The following is a 19,508-nucleotide window of genomic DNA, read 5'->3' as shown; positions in this document are numbered from 1 at the left end:
TTTTTTTTCGGTCAACAAGTTGTCAAGACTTTCAAGCACTGAAAACAGTCCATAACAAATGCCTCCATTAATGAAAATACGTCAGCAATATATCAATAAGGTACAAAAGACACTTCATAATACTGACAATATAAACAATTTCAAACATGATTTTATTTTAACCATAAGTTTTCCACTATAAAACATTTCAAAATAATTTATAAAAAACCTAATAAAATCCCTCAATTAACATATAAATAAATAACAACAAATCTTTAAACAAATACAACAAAACATGTCACCATGGTAGTTATATGGGTTCTTCTCAGTATTTTTCAGTTAGAAACACAAATTTCTAAATCTAATTAAAACTATTTCTTGAAATTTGTCCACTACGTTCCGTTTGAATGCGTAAAAGTAGTGGACAAATTACAAGACATAGTTTTAATTAAATTGCAAATTTCTAATCTTGAAATGACCTTTATCTTTAAAACGGAAACTTCAACTCAATCAAAGTCACAGTTCAGATGAAAGAACATTTTTTTAAATGCCAAATAACCTCATTGGTCTGTCATAAACATGTATTGAAATCAAAATATTATTGCTATGACTTCAGCTTTTAAATGCCTTTCAAGTTCAAATATACTTATTTTTTTTAATCATACACCATGAATTGTGTATACAAAATTAAAAATATATGTACCAATATAAATATTAACCACTATAAAATATATTGCGTTTACCATGAGACAAGTAACTAAGTATACATATTATAAAATGTTTCACATCTTTGATTGTTGCGGTACTGACAATGAATAATAAAGTTCAACCAGATGTTCTGAATCATTCACTTGCAATAACTTGAAACTTGGTGGCTATATTATTGTATCTTTATCAAGCAAAACAAAGTTAATTAAGGAATGACTGTTATAATTTCTCAGTCTATGAAGAAAAAACCTAAATCACATGGTGCACACTAATTAACCTGGGTAGAAGGTTGTTTTAAAGTGTGCACCACAAGCATTGAGGTCATTTCAAATAGTCTGAACAAATGCAAGAGTCATTCCTTATAATTTAATTTTTGTATCAAAATTTAACAAGTAAATCATCAAAAAATGTTGATGACATCACAGTCGCGTATCAAAATTTGGTCAATGAGATGATGGAAAAAGCTTTTTTTTCCAACCAGAAAGTCTGTTACATCTGAAATTAAATTAAATCATTTATAACTTTATTGTAAAGTTTTCTAAACCTTGGTGTTTCAGTAGCAATTTGAGTGTTTCATGTCACTTACTGAGCTATCCGCACTACATGAATATCTAATTGTATGTATGGAGCTTTGAGGCCACTCATATCATATTTTAAAACATTTGCACGTGTGGTTTCATAGTTATCTTTAAAAAGCTTAAAATAAACTTTGGCAACTACATTCTTTGATCCAACAGCACAAGAAGTAGATCTGTTGTAAAATTTGTCCCATAGGTAATCCCATCTTAGTTAGGTAAAAGTCAGTCATGTAGTTGAACAGACGACAGTCTAAGAAGGAAAGACAATGGATGACAACAAATAATGAAAAGTGAACTGATAAGCTGATAAGCTGAATGTAAATCCATGACAAAAAGCAACACTAGAGTACACTACAGCATGAATAGTCTGAATAAATGTTTTTGATTATATTCAAATTAACTGTAACCATGTTGAATTGTGCTTGATTTCACAGAAATCAAAAGTTGATTTTATTACTTGTGTTGTGTATTACCCCGAACATTCCACCCCACCCCTCCATGTAATTCCAAGTATTAAAACAAAATTTGCAATGGACTTCACACTTTAATTTTTATAAACCAGACAAATTTTTATGTTAATTATAATGAAATTAAGCTTTTTTTAAATAGTGAAAAGTTAACATTGAGCAAGATAAAACATTTCTCTAATTCATTAGTACACAATTACATCTTACACTGGATTGATTAAGATTTTCCAATCTTGCACTATACACAGGTGTTAAAGATCTTATTGTCTTAAAATATCAAGAAATGTTACAGTTATTCCTTCACTATTAAAATTCCCATCAAATTAATTGTTAAATCCATGTTCATTTTGTCGTAAAGTTGCTTATATTAAATATTAAAACTGTATTAAAAAATTGGGAAAAAACTTTTGCAAAACTACATTTCACATATTAGTGCTGTAAATTTTCCTTTTCAAATCTGAAGGGCTGGTGTGGAAAATTGTTCTGGAAATGTGATCAATACATGAAGTTGCATTTTTAACAAAGCCTGCTTTCAAAGATAAATTTTAAAACATAACACTAAACTGCAGTTTCTAAAAATATGTACAAGAAAACCTCACTACTGAAATAGTACAAGGAGAAGTAGAAATGTCATATCAAATGAAATGACAGTTCATAAAAATAGACCTTAATATTAAAACAAATTAACACTACTTTATGACCTGAATGAGTAAATGAGTCTATTTTTAAAATAGACAATAACAAGTCAATATCACAGGAATACATGCTAAATAGTTCTCACTAGAGTCATAGGATCAAATGTTATACAAATATTATTGGACAAAATTCAATTAGGGTTGTTCCATTAAAAGATATGAAGTAACCTAAGAAGGCACTTTTTTCACCTGGGGAGACACCTACAGAAGTTTTATTGATGTTGTTTTATTAAACTTTATATTTTGTTAAGAGACCTGAGCACCATCCATACACAAAGAATAAAAGTGCCTTCCCCGTCCCTCATATGTTTTACTGGATCAGGCCTTACACTATATGATATGTTTGAGATCTACAGCTACAAGTATAGTTCCATTTAAAAATTATGCAGAAGGTGGACATTTTTTTCTTTTCAATGCATTCAAAAGCTTAGTAGAATTCACTTATTCAAATATTCTATTAACCCTTTTGAAGGGTTTCAAGTCAATAGTTTTTTTTAAATTTATGTATCACAAACTAAATGTACTTGGTATCTATTTTTGCATGATTCTCATGTGGAACTGTACTTTTAAAAACTCAAGCTGTCTTATACTGACATAAAAAAATGAGCACAACACTTTGTGCAAAATTGAATACAGTGTACATTCAACAGATAATTTTTTTCATGCAATTAATTTGGGCTTATTTTGTACCATCTTTAAAAGTGCAATCAATTATCAGGCAAACAATATTTGACATTTTCTTTAGACTTTGCTACATAAGAAATATTTGAGACAACAACATCACATCAAATTCGAATACAGATAATCAGAAAATAAAATATACAGTACATAACTAAAATTTTCCAATTAACAGTAGTCATGGCAGTCTTAACTCTTAGCCTTCCTTTACCAAAATCACAAGCTAAGAAAAATGACAGCTGATACACAATAAAAATTAAAACGCAAATGATAGATACCAATTTGTCCAACCTAATTAAAATTAGACCTATCAAATGTTCAATGTCGGATCTAACAACAGTCCATTCTACTTTCTGTTCTGATGATCTTTTTATGATCCTCTGATTTTTCTCTTGAAAAAATAATAGGAGATACTATACTTAAAATTCAATCTTTTTTAATTATTAAAAAAAATGCCCACCTGTTTGATAAAATAAAACATAAGAAATGGATTAAAAAATATTACTATAATGCCAAATTATTGAAGATAGTGGCATAAATATAAACCATCATAAGACCATAATTTACATGGTATCTAAATTTCAAAAATATAGATATGTGCGTAGCAGTCAAAATATCTATGGTCTTACAACTAATTATAAATTCACAGCACTTTTTTAAAATCAACCACTAAACAAAAGGAGCAAATATGGTCCCTATTTACAGGCTAGTATCTTTATTTTAGATAATGAAATGAGCCTGGCATACATAATAAGTCTGTTACTATGAAAGTAATATTGTTCATGCGGTACCAATTTTCATGGTTTCCGTGGATAGGCCAAACAACAAAATTTGGTTCCAAAGGAAAGGGAGATTTTCATTGATGAGTATATTGAAAATCTCCAAACCATGAATTCAAGCATCCACAGACTTGAATTTCTTTCATAATCCATGAAAATTGATATCTAGGAATTAAAGTACTTTCACAATATCTTCCTTTTCTAATGTTTATTACAAAAAGAATAAAAAAGTAGATCACTTAGTAAATTTGTATAATTAAAAGTAGAATTCCAACTAGAGAGCTATTTGTATTATTAAAAAGTCTACCTAGATTTGTTTTAAACAGGAAATTTCCATAATTTTCCTAAGTAGAACATAACCAAACATTAGGTCTTAATATCTCCTGATACCAACTTTCATTTGCACTCTTACTGTTGAATAGTTTCTTTGAGGCCTACTGAATGATTTCCAATCAAAATATTTTTGGGAATTAAAATATGCATGAATCACTAACCATAAGCTCCTGCCTGGTTTTAAGGTAGAGGCATACTAAAATTACCATATCTCATTCATTGAAAATATATAATTCCTTTATAATTTGTTACACAACCAAAGACTAACCGTATTTATAGTTTAGAATGATATGCTGCCTAATATGTATAGTGCAATCAAAAAGCTGTGCAATTTAATGTCCTATTTCCACATCTAATATTCATACAATAACCCTAAATAAAAGTACAAATTTACATACTACAGCACATATATATGCATATAATATAAAAATCAGATTTAAATAATCCGTCTTGCAGTACCAAAAAAGAGATATATAACCCATCCAATTAAACATACAAATGATGTTTGATAAAATACAGCTGCCCAACTTTTAGTAACTTCTAATGTATGGCCTGCCATGTAAACACCAACAAAACCTGCAAGGGAGATAACAAGTTAATCATTTAAGTTATCCAATTACCAAAAAAAAATAATTATCAACTTAAATTTTACATATTTCTATGCATTTGTTGGTATTTATTTTTAGTTTTTAGTGAGTTTCTGCTGTCTTTCATTCTGTTTTTACTGTCTTTGCCCAGTATTTTTCAGTTCAGAATATCCATCAACCAGTTGTTTTCCTTGGTTTTACTTCCAGCCATAATCAAATATGGTTGAAGTGCACGTGTTTGTAAGAATCAGGCAAAATGGGATATATCAGACACATGCACTTCAAAACCCCAACGATCTGACAATATAATTTCACTCAAGGATGCTTTCTCTATTTGAAAAGATCATTATTTGATCTTCGCATCATTTGATCTGCTCAGAAATTTTTCAATAGAATCTTAGAAAAATGAGGTTTTTGATAGAGTTACCTGCCCTTGAAATGTTCATTTTCAGTGCATTTCAATGAAATTGTTACTCAATGGTCCAGGACTTTATGGAAAATCTTGTCTGTTTTCCTTGATTCTGATGGTGCAAATAGTCAAATTACACTATCAAAATGATGGTTTTGTTCATACCATGTTTCACTTACTGCCTGATTCTTACAGGGACTGACACTCAATAATTTACATATTATAACACAAAATTCTAAATGTTAAATTACAGATTTTAATTGCCACTTGATGTCACTAAAATTTTAGTAAATTCCTATTGACTGCATTAACTATGTAAAAATTATGAAACTAAATTAGTACAACTAAATATACTGAAAATGATGTTTTAGAATAAAACTAATGAAAAATAATAATAAAATACCTGGTATTGCTCCTGCCATGTTCATGACCCCTGAAATCAGTCAAGTATTATATCAACTTGAAAAGCATTCAATATAGGAACTAATAATTATTCTGCAAATTGCTGGATTCACAATTGATAACAGTAAACATCTAAGTTTCAATACAAGCATAATATAGGGCATTGTTTTAATGTAGTTTCTGAAATGTAAAAGGACAAATTTGTAGATTGTTCTAAGAATGGAATATACAAACACATGAGTGTAGTCCAACAGTAGTTATACTACATCAGCATGAACTGCAATCATTATCAGATTATGATGGACCGGTGGTGGACTCAGAGGTATAGGGAATATTTACCAACCCCCCTCCCAAAAAAAAAGAACAAATAGGGGACATTTTTTTTGTTTTGCTTTGTTTTGTTTATGTCTATGTTTTTTTAATAGTATTTTTTTCTTAATTTTCTACATTTCCCATAAAGAAATGTTTATGCCAAACTAACCATAGCAATAAATTGTAGTCTCATCTTCTAACCTGAGATAGCACAAATAACTAATTAGAACTTGTGACAAATACTTCCTTAATGTACATATAATATAATATGAGACAGATGTATAACTCCTGGAATTTGGGAAAAACAGGACTCCATGTTTTTGAATACTGGAATTTCACTATTTTTTTTAGACTCCAGAAGTTTAATACAATTATCCAGAAAATGACTTTTATAGAAGATTTTTTTAATGTCCTTCACTTTTCTTAAAAGTCTATAACAAATGGCAGGATTTGAAAGCAATTTTATACAGAATTGAATTGACCAGGGTTACTTTTTAGCCCAAGTTGCCCAGTAGTGTGAGCCCTGACTAATGCATGTTCATTCATTCAGCTAAAGACTTGTAAAAATTCAACACATTTTACATGGACCTAATATAGGGGTTTACACCTATATTATCATCCTTTACTATCACTCTACCATGTCAATAATGTATGAATGAATGATTTAAAACTCCCTATTTGATAAATAAGAGAACCCCTTAGCTAGTCTAAATAATAATGCCCTCTTTGAAGGCTAATTTTTATTTTGCTTGGTCGCCTCCCTATTTATAGTAAGGCATGCCTCAGCAAAAGCCATGATTATCAGGATAACCTTTAAATCTTTAAATATGCTTGGTTTAAACAGTTGGTGGGTTTATTCAGGTTCCATTTCAAAAGATTACATTGTAGAGGTTATTAAAACTACTTACCAAACACAGATCCAGCATGTTTAGGGGCTACATCCTGAGGATTTATGAGTATACCACTATTATGAAGGGCACAACATGCCAGAGAAAATGCCACACATAGTAATGCTCCTTCAAAAACAGTCATATATGCCAGCAATGTTAATCCTACGGCTGTTCCTACTAAAGATAATGTCTGTAATGATAAAAAAGAAATTAATATATACAGCCATCATAAAAAAAATTCCTTGATTCTCATCCAACATTTTTCAAAATTAGACACTTGTTTTGCTTTTCTTTTTGTTTTTGTTTTTTTTTATTTTGTTTTTTGTGCAGTATCATGAATATAAGTCGATTGATCTATATAAAATTTTACAATAAGATTCCAAACCACAAATATAGATTAACACAATTACCAATAAGTTTAAGCAATTAGGAATATTGTATAAAAGCATGGCTGGACCTTGATAACTTAAATTTAAATGCATTTTCTGTTTTAGAATAACTAAAATTCTCAGCTTGATTTTGCTTTGCTTTTATTGTGAATTCTGCAAAGAGTGCCAAAATAAACTAAGTAGAGGAAACCTTTTGAGATGTTCCCCAAATATTAAAGTAAGCTCTTTTCAAATTGAGGGGACCATATCAAATCAAACACAAGTGTTTGTTCTGCAGATTAGAAAACAAGTACTATCTTTAAAAAAAAGATAGCAAACACAGTAAAAAAATTTCGAAACGCTACTGAGTTATCAGTATTTGGCCAATCATCAAACAGAATTACAATCAAGTGACTTGCGTTTCCATAGAAGAGTGTCTACAAGGTCAAATGGTAAAAAGTGAAACTATACAAACTGCATCAGAAAAAATGCAAAGCGAAAGTAAGATCAGTTTTCATTCAATTTTCCATATACCAGGAATTAATGTATCTTCTAGATGCACAGGCTTGTCCATAGTCAGAGGGAAATTTGTATTGAAATGAGCCCATATTTATCAAAAGGCAATGATGAACCTTTAAAAGACCAAATTTTGTGATTTCATGTAATTGTACTTAATTTCAGATTGTGTCTTTTTCCACAAATTTCATGATCTGGCAGTAATTATTTGCAAATATAACATGTAATTCCCAATAAATACCAGTATGTATATCAAGCATTTAGAAACTTTCAAAATTACACTACCTAAAATTCTTATGAAAGTATTTAGAAACCATTAATCATGGAATTTTTTTTTTTTTTTTTTTTTCAGAAGTACCAGTAGATACAAGTATTTTTTAATAACACAGTTCAGTATTACAAATGTACATACATTATTTAAGTTTCTTTTTATTATTATAAAAGGGTCATATTACATGTACACTCTATCTAAAAATGTGTTTTGTACAGTAAAGTGTAAGATAGTTTCACATGTTAAGTCAGTACTGTGCAATTTAGCTTGGCATTCAAAAGTATTAAATTAAAAAAAATATCAACTTCTAACTGGCTATAACCACAGTATGTGTAAAATTTGTATTGCATTGCTCTTTTCTAAATACAAGTGTTTTTTAAGATCAACAATCAAATTTCATTGATTGATTATTGATTAATAATGGTTTAACGTTTCAAGCATTTCAAGATGAAAATGTTTTACCAATCAAACAGACTCTGCATTGTTCTAGTCTGACATGTTGAGCCAGATATTTATTGCGCTAGCTCAGAGAGGCAGCAGCCTAACAGGTATGCATGCCAACCTACTTTTCTGGGTTTCCCAATAAAGTGTGAACAGAAAGGCAGACAAAGTTATAGCCAGACAGGCTGTTAGAGAGATGGACAGACATCAACATACCATAAAATATTTGTCAAACTCAGGTCCTAAAAACTTACCTCAAATGCTTTTCTGACAAAAGTAATATCATATCCTGAAAAATATATATATCAGAATATAACCATCGTAAGAAGTGAATTAACATTGTGGATAGAACATGTAAAAGTTTTCTACATTTTTGGTACAAGATCACTGTAAACCATAAAATTCTCATGGCTGTTTTGTTTTCATTCTTTTGCTGAGAGTTCTTAAACAAAAACATTAAACAGCTGTGAATATTTTCCTCAAAAGAATTTATTACATCAGAGGAATAATCACGATTTCAAAACTGAGGAAAGTAGATTGATGACACAAACCACAGAAAAAAACAGCACAAAAATGTCCATGATTACAATTAAAAAAAAAACAAAATAAAAAAAAATAGACAGGGACAGACAAAACATAAACTCATCTGTGAAATATTTGTACTTTCAATTCAAATATTAACTCAATTTTATGGTGTGTTTGTTGTTTCAGTTCCTGTATGACCTTACATTGAAGGGGGACGGTTAAGGCCTTAAAAAAATAATTTAATCCCAACCCAGTCAGGAGATTTTAGTCATTAATGTGTCTTGGTGTCAATATTTTATTTTCAGTTGGATTTTGAAGTGTTACCATGGATTTTATTACCAGTTGTTTTGTTGTCAGGGCCTTTCAGAGCTTACTTAAAGGTGTGTGATTACACTTGTTGAAGACCTTTTGGTAATCTCTGAAAGTATTTACTATTTTGGATTTAGGTTAAACACAGATGCATTTGTTGTGATTCACCATACCTGTTCTTTTTTTCCATTTAAAGAAAATGTCATAAAAAATACCCTCTATATCAACCAACCTTTTTTAATGAGATGATCAGCAACTTTCCCACCTAGTATACTACTAATTATAGACACAATCCATGGCACAACATTAAACACCCATCCCTACAATTACAAACACATAAATTATTGCAGTACTTTCCTCCGTGCTACTCTAATCTTTTATGGATGTTTTAACCAAGAAAAACATTCCACAGTTATTCTCACTTTATGGTATGATATACAAAGGTACTGTAAATTGAGAAAATTTGTGAATTGTGAACATACTAGTTTTGCAATATTTTAATATTTTTATTTATCTATTTATTTTGGTTTTTTAGGTTTTTTTTGGTCTTTTTGGTATTATGGGGGAAATACTGAATACAGATCTTTTTCTCACTTTCAAAACATTTTGATAAGTATTTTTGCTCAAAACTGTTTTTGATTTTAGAGTATAAAATATATTTAAAAAAAAACAATGATAGAACATAATAATACTGTGTGTTTTATTTCAAAAAGAACCATATTATAGAATAATATCCTTCACTAAAACAATATCAATGGAACAACATCTGATTTTTATGGAGGGAGCTAGTATTTTTAAAAAAATGTCCTAAATTTTCTTTAATTGTAATTTCTGACCCAACTCTTTAATTATTAAATGTCCTCCCCCACCAAAGTATGAAATTTCATACATATAGAAAAAAATTGAATTATTCTAAAATATAACACTACATATACAATGTACCTTAGCTTCTGGGAAATTTTCGTGGAAATAAGTAGGTGCCCATGACAATAAAATGAAGAATGAGTTAGTATGACAAAAATGACCTAAGTATATTGACCTGAAAAGAAAGAAAAGAATTATAAATAAAAATTGAAAATTTAATTATCCTAAAAAAAAAATAACACTACATATACAATATACCTTTGCTTCTGGGAAATTTTCATAGATAATATGTAGGTGCCCATGACATAAAACTTGATACAGTTTAGATTTTTGATTGTGATAAGACATTTGACACATGATAGGAATTTGACCAGAATTAAAGTGGCCCCTTTCAGGCCCCTGATTCCTAAATGGCTCCGATCATAACCTCCAAAATGAACCCCTTTCGTTGGGAGTATGGCACTTTGTAGTAGAATATGGGGAGATCTGTTGATTTTAACTCAAGTTATTGTCTGGACATCAGAAAAAACACTTGTTTCTGTCGCTCATTCCTAAACAGTTTAAGACTGAACACCTAAAATCAGTCCGAGTCTGTTCTTTATGGTATTTGCAGAGCAATACCACAGACATCCATATGGTTTTACTGAAATTATATAGTTAAATTCCATGAAATATTTTGTTTTTGCCCCTTTGTTGCCCCTAATTCAAAAACAGTTGGGATCATAACCCCAAAAATCAATGCAAATCTTCCTTTCAAGGTTTGGGATCTTGTTACAAAATTTTATAAAAGACTAATGTTCATGTTATTGCACAAAAACCAAGTGTCTACAGATAACAACGAACACAGGGACAACAGCATCATACTACATGTATTATACTACAGCATACTACAGCAATATTTTTGCAGTTGTATAAAAAGAGGAAAACCACTAAAACATCAACAAATGTTAGACTCATCTACCAGTAAGTGGTCCCTAAATATTTTTTCTCAAACAACATTTTTTTTTTTAGATAAAACCATTATTTACAAAAGCATTAATTATTAATAATAAATACCAGCTTTTCTTCAAGCAAAGACTGTTATTATTTTTGATTGGTCATATTAATTCTCACTTCCAAAAAAAATGGAATTTGATACAGCCAATACCACCAGACTTTGTACCAATGTTGTCAAACATCGATAATGGATATGTTGTATATGAAGAAATTTCATAAGACACCCTAAATACTTATATCAACCATGCTCATAAGATTTAACTGTATATTAATTGTTTACCAAAATCCAGCCTTTTGAAATAGAGTACACCAAGGCACTGGTTCTTTTTCTACTTTAATTGGTTTTTCTAAACTATCTAGTAGAGTTGGGTATTTTTTCCTATAGTTGGCAATTAGAATAAACCTTACGTATAAAACCCATAATACTGAAAAGGCACCTGAAATATAAAAAAAAACAACATTACTATAGACAACCATGGTGAAATTATTTATGTTTGCTAATACTTGTATATTTTTTGAGGGAGTAAAGATCTTAGGTGGACTCAAAACCTTGACTTTAAATAAGGAAGTGAAGGTGGACTAAAACCCTGACTTGTGACACAGGTGCTTGCTCCAACTATCTCATTGACAGCTATACAGACAACAGAAAGTGCAGGAAATTTTTTGCTCCTGGTGTTATTGCAATTCAGTAATTCTCTGTTAAAGAATCAGGAAAAATATGTACAAGTTGTGGCACATGGAAAAAAAATGCAGATATTTCATTGCATTATCCAGGACCTCCAGAAATAATCATCGAAGTGATTTTAACGTTTGCCTTTGTAAGATTTAAGCTGAAATACACTATGGAAAAATGGTTGAAAAGTTTTCCCACACTTTTCCCTATATGCAGTCAAAAAATATCTAAGTCACATATGCTTCATAATTAGATGTATTGAATATATTATAGTTAAAAAAAAACCAAGTTGAGAATAATGATCTTCCATCAATTGCTTGATTCTTACACAGAATGGTACTTAAGCATTTGTCTAACAATGTCAAGGTCACAGTAGTTCCACTTTCAGTCCAAGCAATTGTAGAAATACAGAGTTTGAATGTTCAAATCAATGTGTTGATTTAAATAGAAGTATTTGGTGGTAATACCAGTGTTTATTCATTAGATTTTTCATTTTTCAAGTGATTGCTGAGAGGTAAAAAATTATTTATTCAATTTTAGTCCAAGGACCATATCTTCAATAAAAATCAATCAACCTTAACTAAAGTCGAATTTATTCTATACCTTCTCATAGTAAGACTGCATACAAAATCTAAAATCAGTTGGTAAAAGCATTACAAAAAAAGTGTGGAAAACTGTAAATTCACTGAAATTTTCTAAGTCCAAGGGCCCTAACTTCCGTAAAAATCATTCAACTGTAACCAGAGTCACACTTAATCTGTAACTTCTCTTAGTAAGACTATATACAAAATATAAAATTAATTGGTATAAGCATTACAAAAAAAAGTGAGAAAAACTGTAAATTCAATGAAATTTTCGAAGTCAAAGGGCCCTAACTTCCACAAAAATCATTCAAGCAATACCAAAGTCCAACTTAATCTGTAACTCCTCATAATAAGGCCACATACCAGAAACAAACTCATTTGGTAAAAGCATAACAAAAGAAAAAGCGGAAAACGAGGACGGACCGACGGACAGATGGACGGACAGACACCTGGCATTTCACGGGGACCAACAAAAGATTTTAAAAAATCTGACCTTAGAGAAGACTCAAAACCCTGACTTAGATGTTGTACTTTAAACGGAATCAATTCTTAGTGATTTTTCACAAAATTAAATTCGTTTCTTGTATTGATTTTTTTTAATTCAGCAAAACGATACAGTTGATTCCACTTAACCGTATACCTGTTAATTGCATATTACTGCTAATTGCATAAAAACACAAAGAACAAAAACATTCCCATCTTATCCATGTAAAAAAATTCTTTTTATTTGCACAACATAAGGTCAAAAATGAGAAAATTCCTCTTAAATGCATAAACATTTTTTTCAAAATTTACTAAAAATTGTATCTAAATGGGTATAACAACAATTCATTGTTAATGAAATATCTCAGTTTTCTCAATAAATTTGTTTTTACAACAATATTTTCTCTTTCTTTTGATTAGACTCTAATGCAGGAAACTAATGAGATATGAGGAAAGAATATATTCCACTTAAACATAGAAAATATCAGGTATTTTCCCTTGAAATGACAAATTAAGTTCATTGCATATTCCTGTTAACTGCAAATTTTTTTTCAGAAAAATAGGTTATGCAATTAACAGGAATCCACTGTATTTACATTAAATAAATGTGTCATTGGGGAATGGGGATTTCCTGATTTGAAAAGCATATAAAAAGAAGAAAACTGTTATACAAAATACACAATAATTACTTCATATTGTGTACTCACCAATAAAACGAAAGACAATTTGCCAACCAAATTTCTCTAACAGTATAGAGCCTATACTTCCACTAACTAAAGTTCTGAAAAATATTAGGAAAAGATGAGAAAGATAAAGCATTTCCATATTATTATACCTGAAAATCTAAAAAATTATAATTGAAATTAGTGTGAAAAATTATTAGTTTTTATATGGAAAGTTGAGATTTGCAGCATGTTAATGTTAATTAAAACAATTAAGACCTACATGTAATCTATCTGTTATTCATAAAAACAGGAAGTTTTAAACAAGCATTTGCTCTGACCACAGAGACAAATTGCCATTTGATATGGATGGTTGACTTTATCTTTTAAAAGTCTTAAAAATTACCTATATGTTCACTAACATTATAATTCCTATTTTTTTTTGTGCCTACACTGAAGTTGTTTTGGCCATTTTTTTTACAAGCACCATTAAAGTCTCCAAATACCAACTATAAAAAAAATTGGAAAGAAAAGTTTTGCATACCTACCAACCCTGATTTTTTAAGTACCGGTACTTCTCTGACTAAGAATCAGGCAAAAAATCAAGAAAAATAACCACATAGATTTTATTGCTTTACCCATGTATTTATACCTCGTAACCTCTAGAAATAACTAGCAAGGTGTAAAGATTGCCTTTTTTTCTAAATATCAAATTTAGTTGAAATGCACTATGAAAAAATGGTGGGAAAATTTTCCCACACTTTTTCCCTTTATAAGCAGTCAAAAATATCTACATCACAGATGCTTCAGAATTAATTTAAATAGTTTTTTGGTTGTTTTCTAGATGTATTGAATACATTTGAGGCACAAAAATATCAAATTGAGAAAATGATGTGCCACCAATTCCCTGATTCTTACACAGAATGGTACTTAAAGCATGTTGGAATAAGCACAGGTATTTTTTTCACCAATATACAGTTTAGGTATCTTTTTCTTTGACTAACAGACATTTTGTTCCCTATTTACTTAAGCTTCAAACTATACAAACATACTTTTTCATTCATCATCTCCAATATGTACAGCTAAATAGAAAATCAAAATTACCCTAGTGGAGATCCGGCACAAACAAAACTGTAGGTAGAAGATCTCTCTTTCTCTGAAACCTTTTTGGAAATGAGTGATGTTAAGCTAGGGACATGGAAACCTGTTAAATAACAGGGAGAATTAAGCATAAGACTGTTAAATAGAAAACACAGAAACTCAATGCTAAATTTCACTAAACTTGGATCTTAAAATCATAGGGAAAGGCATCAGCAAGGTCCTACATATATGAAGCCACTCTAAAACATGAATGGCTCAAAATCATTCTGTCTAAAGTGACATTTTTGGCAACTATGTCAAGTGCGGATCCAAGGACTGGTGTACCGGGCTACACAAATGATTAATTTTACACTTCTGACTTATTGTGAAATTAACCACAGGTATAAGAATAAAATGACTGTTTTAATGATAACAAGGTGGCCTAACCTGTTCAATAATGGATGGAACAAACGTGTTGTTTAAATATCAGAACATCTACATACTAAATCAATATACTTTCATGCAAGATAAATACTTTGCCTGACAGAAGTATTACCACAGTAACAAAAATTAACAAGAACTATAAATAAGTGAACAATAAAATGGAACTAAATACAAATAAAATAACAGATAAAACATATAAACATAAAGAAAATGAGGCCTTTTAAACTTTATTTTTTTTACCAAAAACTAACACTTCAATTCTTCGTGTAAAATCCAGTGAAAAGAACTATTATTAGAGTTAAACCAAAAGTTTGTATTCTTAGAACTCTGTCTTCTTTAAAATAAAGTGTAATAAATAATGTAAAGAATATTTCATATTGCATTTTCACTTACTGATTTATCATTCCTACCTTTATTGCCAACTTTGAACAAAAATCGGTGATTTAACAAATGTGTATTGTTTACACAAACAAACCGTGACATGACTATGTAAAATCAACCCAACATTGCAACCTTCAACTGATCATTCCACCTAAACTTGTTCTTCTGATGATGCTTCTTTTTAAAACATACTAAGATTCCTGGAAATCCAGTAGTTTTTATATATATGAATAGTGGTAAATTTGGGCTGGACAAAAAAAGTAGCCTAAAAAATTCCTTTACCTTGAAATCCATCCAGTGGTTTTTATGCACATGCATAGTGTTTGATTTGAGCTGGACAAAAACAAGATGCTTCCAGGAGCCTGAATCACTCGTCTGGTTCAATTTTTTGCCTTTCAAGGGCAATATAACAATGAGTCGTTCGACAATTTTGATCCCTTGTAGACTTTTGGTAGACCTTATAATAAGAATCATTTCAGCAACTGAAAGAATTTGGCTACATCTAACAGTTCTGGAGATATATGATAAAAACTTCTGACTGATCCCTTTATTCTATTTTTAGTAACAATGGCCATGTTTTTCAACAGATGGAAAATCGCCACATCACTTCTATGCAGAATACCCTAAGGAACATTCATACCAAGTTTGGTTCTAACTGGTCAAGTAGTTTCAAAACTGTTAATGATGATGACGACAACATTAGGCTTAAACAATTACCTATGTGTAATAGACACTAAGTGATGGCAATAGCTCAAATGGCCTTCGGCCAGGTGAGCTAAAAAGTAGTCTAAAAAATACCTTTACCTGACCTTCATGTAAAAAGTGCCCACCATATTATCATGATATATCCACATACACACAAGTATGTACAAAATATCAACGGCCTAGGTAAAAAGACAAAACCAATGCCTAAATTATTTTTTATTTGACCTTCACATGAAAGGTCGTGGTCGAAGTTCATAAAAAATGGTACAAACATAAGATCCTATCGCGATATACCCACACACCAAATATTAAAGATCTATGTCAAAAGACAAAAAAAGTATGGTGTAGACAAATTTTGTATAAGAAACAAAAAGAAAAAGAATTCACACTACAAAATATGTCTCCAATCTGGAAAGGGAAGACATAATAATCAAACTTTGATCTCCGTTTCTTACCTTACCTACCTGAAACTTGCAAAAAAATCATATAACTATAAAGAACCACTGACAAAATCTGCCAGTGCAAGCATGGCGAACATCATTATTCTTTAAAAAAAAAAAGAAAAAAAAAGTTTCTTAATAATCTTGTCCACAATAAGCAGAAAGACATACATGTATCAAATATATAAATACCTTGAGCTAATCCTAGAAATACTCTTGATGCTACAATAATATATAGAGTTATATGTTTATCTGGTGAAATGTAAGCTAGTTGTGGAGTGAGGAATATTATCATGGCATAAACAGTTGCAGCAACTGGTAACACAATCTCTCCACCAATTCTGTCACTGAGATAACCACCTAAAACCTGGGTCATCATGTACCCCCAGAAAAAACAACCAAGGACAGTCCCCTGTAAAATAAAATGGAAAATGATAATGACATACATTTGTACATGTATAATTTATGAGACCAGCTATTTGTTTTAATTTTCTAGTAACAAAGTTTAAGGCATCATTGTTTTTAAAGAAAATAAAGAACCAACTTCATACAAAATAAATCTAACATCATTTCCATATATTAAAAAAAAACAAGAAAACAGGTACAGATCTATGTATATGTAGGATTTAGTTTTATAGGGTTCTTCAAAAAACACATAACGCAGAACAAGACATGAATTATGTCGCTAAAAAATCAAGATTCCTTGATAAAGTAGAGCAAAAAGTTTTATAAAGATTTTGAAAAAATAAATTATGTCCATCAAAAAATTAACATAATGCTCATATACTTGTATCATCTTCCTGTAACAACCGATTGTTGTTAATTGTCTTTGAGCCAATAAAATTGCCTATTGTCATAACAATTAATAAAAAGGTCTCTACCATAATTTGCAAATTCACTGCTTTTGTTATAATAAGTGGATTCAAGAAAATTATAAAACTTACTGATTGTGTTTTATTCCATTCAAACTCCTTAGCCATAACAGCCAGACATAGTGGTGCAACTGTTCTACATGAGTACAGAGCCACACAACCAAGGAACATTGCAATAGACCATTGTCTACGTTCAGAGCTAAAGGAAAAAGTAACAGTATACACTACCATTAACACAAAGTTTAATTCTCCACTTGAGATATTACGAGTGGAGTCATGGTGTCTCCAACCCACAGTGGAGTCACAATTACAAAAATTGTCTGAAGTTTACTACTCCTGTCTGTATACCAAGGTATATTTATTAGTTGTAGCACTTTGACAACATTTCTCAGTTTTGGACAGAAAAAAAGATTGAAAAGTACATGTAATTCAATGGAATAATTTTATCTTAGTTTTTACCTTGGTGGAGACACAGTGGAGGACATGAGTGACTTAAAATTTTGGTTGATGATAGTGTATTTATCACGTGTAATCCTTTTTTACTTTAATATGAATTATATGTCATCTGAAAGGATTTTCCAACTTTGTTACTGAGTTTCATGTAGCACTGTGGAATTGAAGACAACCATGATAATTATTGTCATCATGTTATATATTAAGACATCCCATAATACAATCCGACCAAGCAGATCAGAGACTAATTGGGGTATGAACTAATGTTTCATCAAGTGTGTTTCAAATATCACCAGTCTCATGTTAGTGTACAATTTAATGAAAATCAATTCTACAAGTATCATGAAAATGGCCGAGTCCAGAAAGCCATGAGATCTGTTGATATTTTCATTTGTGCTCACTTCTAACCTCTCTTAAATTCTGTCAGAATCTGTCTGGAAAACTGTTCTATTACAGCAGATAGAACAGAAATCCTGACAGATCCTGACAGGGTTTTACAGAGGTTGTCCTGGGTTGTGATAAACTTTGTCTTATTTCCTGAAAGACCCCCTCATGGGTCCTGACAAAGAAATATGATAAGCTGTTCTATACTACCAAACCCCTGGACAGTTCTTTACACTAATCAGAACAAGAAGTCCAATTAAAAATAAAAACTGTTCATAGAAGATTATAGTGCATTTAATCTTTTCTGCTTGACAACTTTTAGTAAAAGCAAGTCCAATTAAAAATACCCATTTTAATATAAAAATGAAAATGAACCACAACAGTTCTAAATGAAGTAGTTCAGAGGAGTAGTACCATAAACTATCAGGAACTGTTCTTGGTAGTAACTCGTCAGAATGACATTAAACAGAATAGTTCTACCTAGAACAGTTCCTGACAGAGAGTGTTAAACCCAAGACAGATAATGACTGAGTTTGTCCAAAACCATAACAGGTTCTGTTAAGATGTACCATGGATCTGGACAGTTTCTGACAGTTTAGAACCTTTCTGGCAGACTTAAAGAGAAGTGATGACAACCACAGGCACTTGGGTACAGGAATGTGTATTTTGTGTAATAAAATTGATTTTTTTTTTATTATTAGATGACATAACTAATACCAAACGGTGCATGTGTCACCCAGTTTTCGGTGTTTATATAATGTTTGATATAACCCCACACTGTTTTACCAATATAGAACAGTGAGGGGAGTGCACAAAATACACATTTCTGTACCCAAGCACCTGTGATCCCAACTAAAAACTGGACTTGAGAATTTTTTAACATGACCTTTATGCCTTACGGAACACGAGCCTAAAAGAATAGTCAACCAATGTGCAACTACTCTGATTATTTGGATTAGTTGAATGGGATAAAAATAAAAAAAAATAAAAATATAACTCCCAAGATGGCAAAATTATTTGGCCTAGATTGGCTAGAAAATCTCAGCTCTGATAAGTGTTATTCGGTAAGTGCAATACCTATTCCAGTAGTTCCCATCAGTCTCTGTCATTGTGTTCAATTCTTTAATCGTTGTGCATTTTTTCATTAAAATTCAATTATAAAGCAGGAATTCAATTCCACTTGGAGTCATTTATTTTCGGTTCACTAATTTTTCAAATGGGTTCATTCGATGCGGGGGAA

The 19,508-nt window shown here is 30.6% G+C and overlaps 1 protein-coding gene across 1 annotated transcript; it reads right to left on the bottom strand.

Annotated features, from left to right (window-relative positions):
- Positions 1-135: 135 nt before the first annotated feature.
- Positions 136-19,498, bottom strand: LOC148628749 (voltage-gated purine nucleotide uniporter SLC17A9-like). The gene is made up of 12 exons (XM_088593921.1): positions 19,346-19,498; positions 17,504-17,630; positions 16,752-16,971; positions 14,614-14,713; positions 13,555-13,628; positions 11,388-11,544; positions 10,190-10,286; positions 9,480-9,567; positions 8,668-8,702; positions 6,836-7,007; positions 5,617-5,646; positions 136-4,793 (listed from the first exon to the last, which is right to left on the bottom strand). The coding sequence occupies exons 1-12, from the start codon at positions 19,411-19,413 to the stop codon at positions 4,654-4,656; spliced, it is 1,308 nt and encodes a 435-aa protein (XP_088450047.1). The 5' UTR covers positions 19,414-19,498; the 3' UTR covers positions 136-4,653.
- Positions 19,499-19,508: the final 10 nt, after the last annotated feature.

The sequence above is a fragment of the Perna viridis genome, chromosome 1 (assembly GCF_037379345.1).
Source record: "Perna viridis isolate PV_CMFRI_1.1 ecotype Kerala chromosome 1, ASM3737934v1, whole genome shotgun sequence".
NCBI classification, from domain to species: domain Eukaryota; kingdom Metazoa; phylum Mollusca; class Bivalvia; order Mytilida; family Mytilidae; genus Perna; species Perna viridis.
The sequence above is the reverse complement of the archived record's forward strand: the minus strand, read 5'-3'. Positions and strand labels throughout refer to the sequence as shown.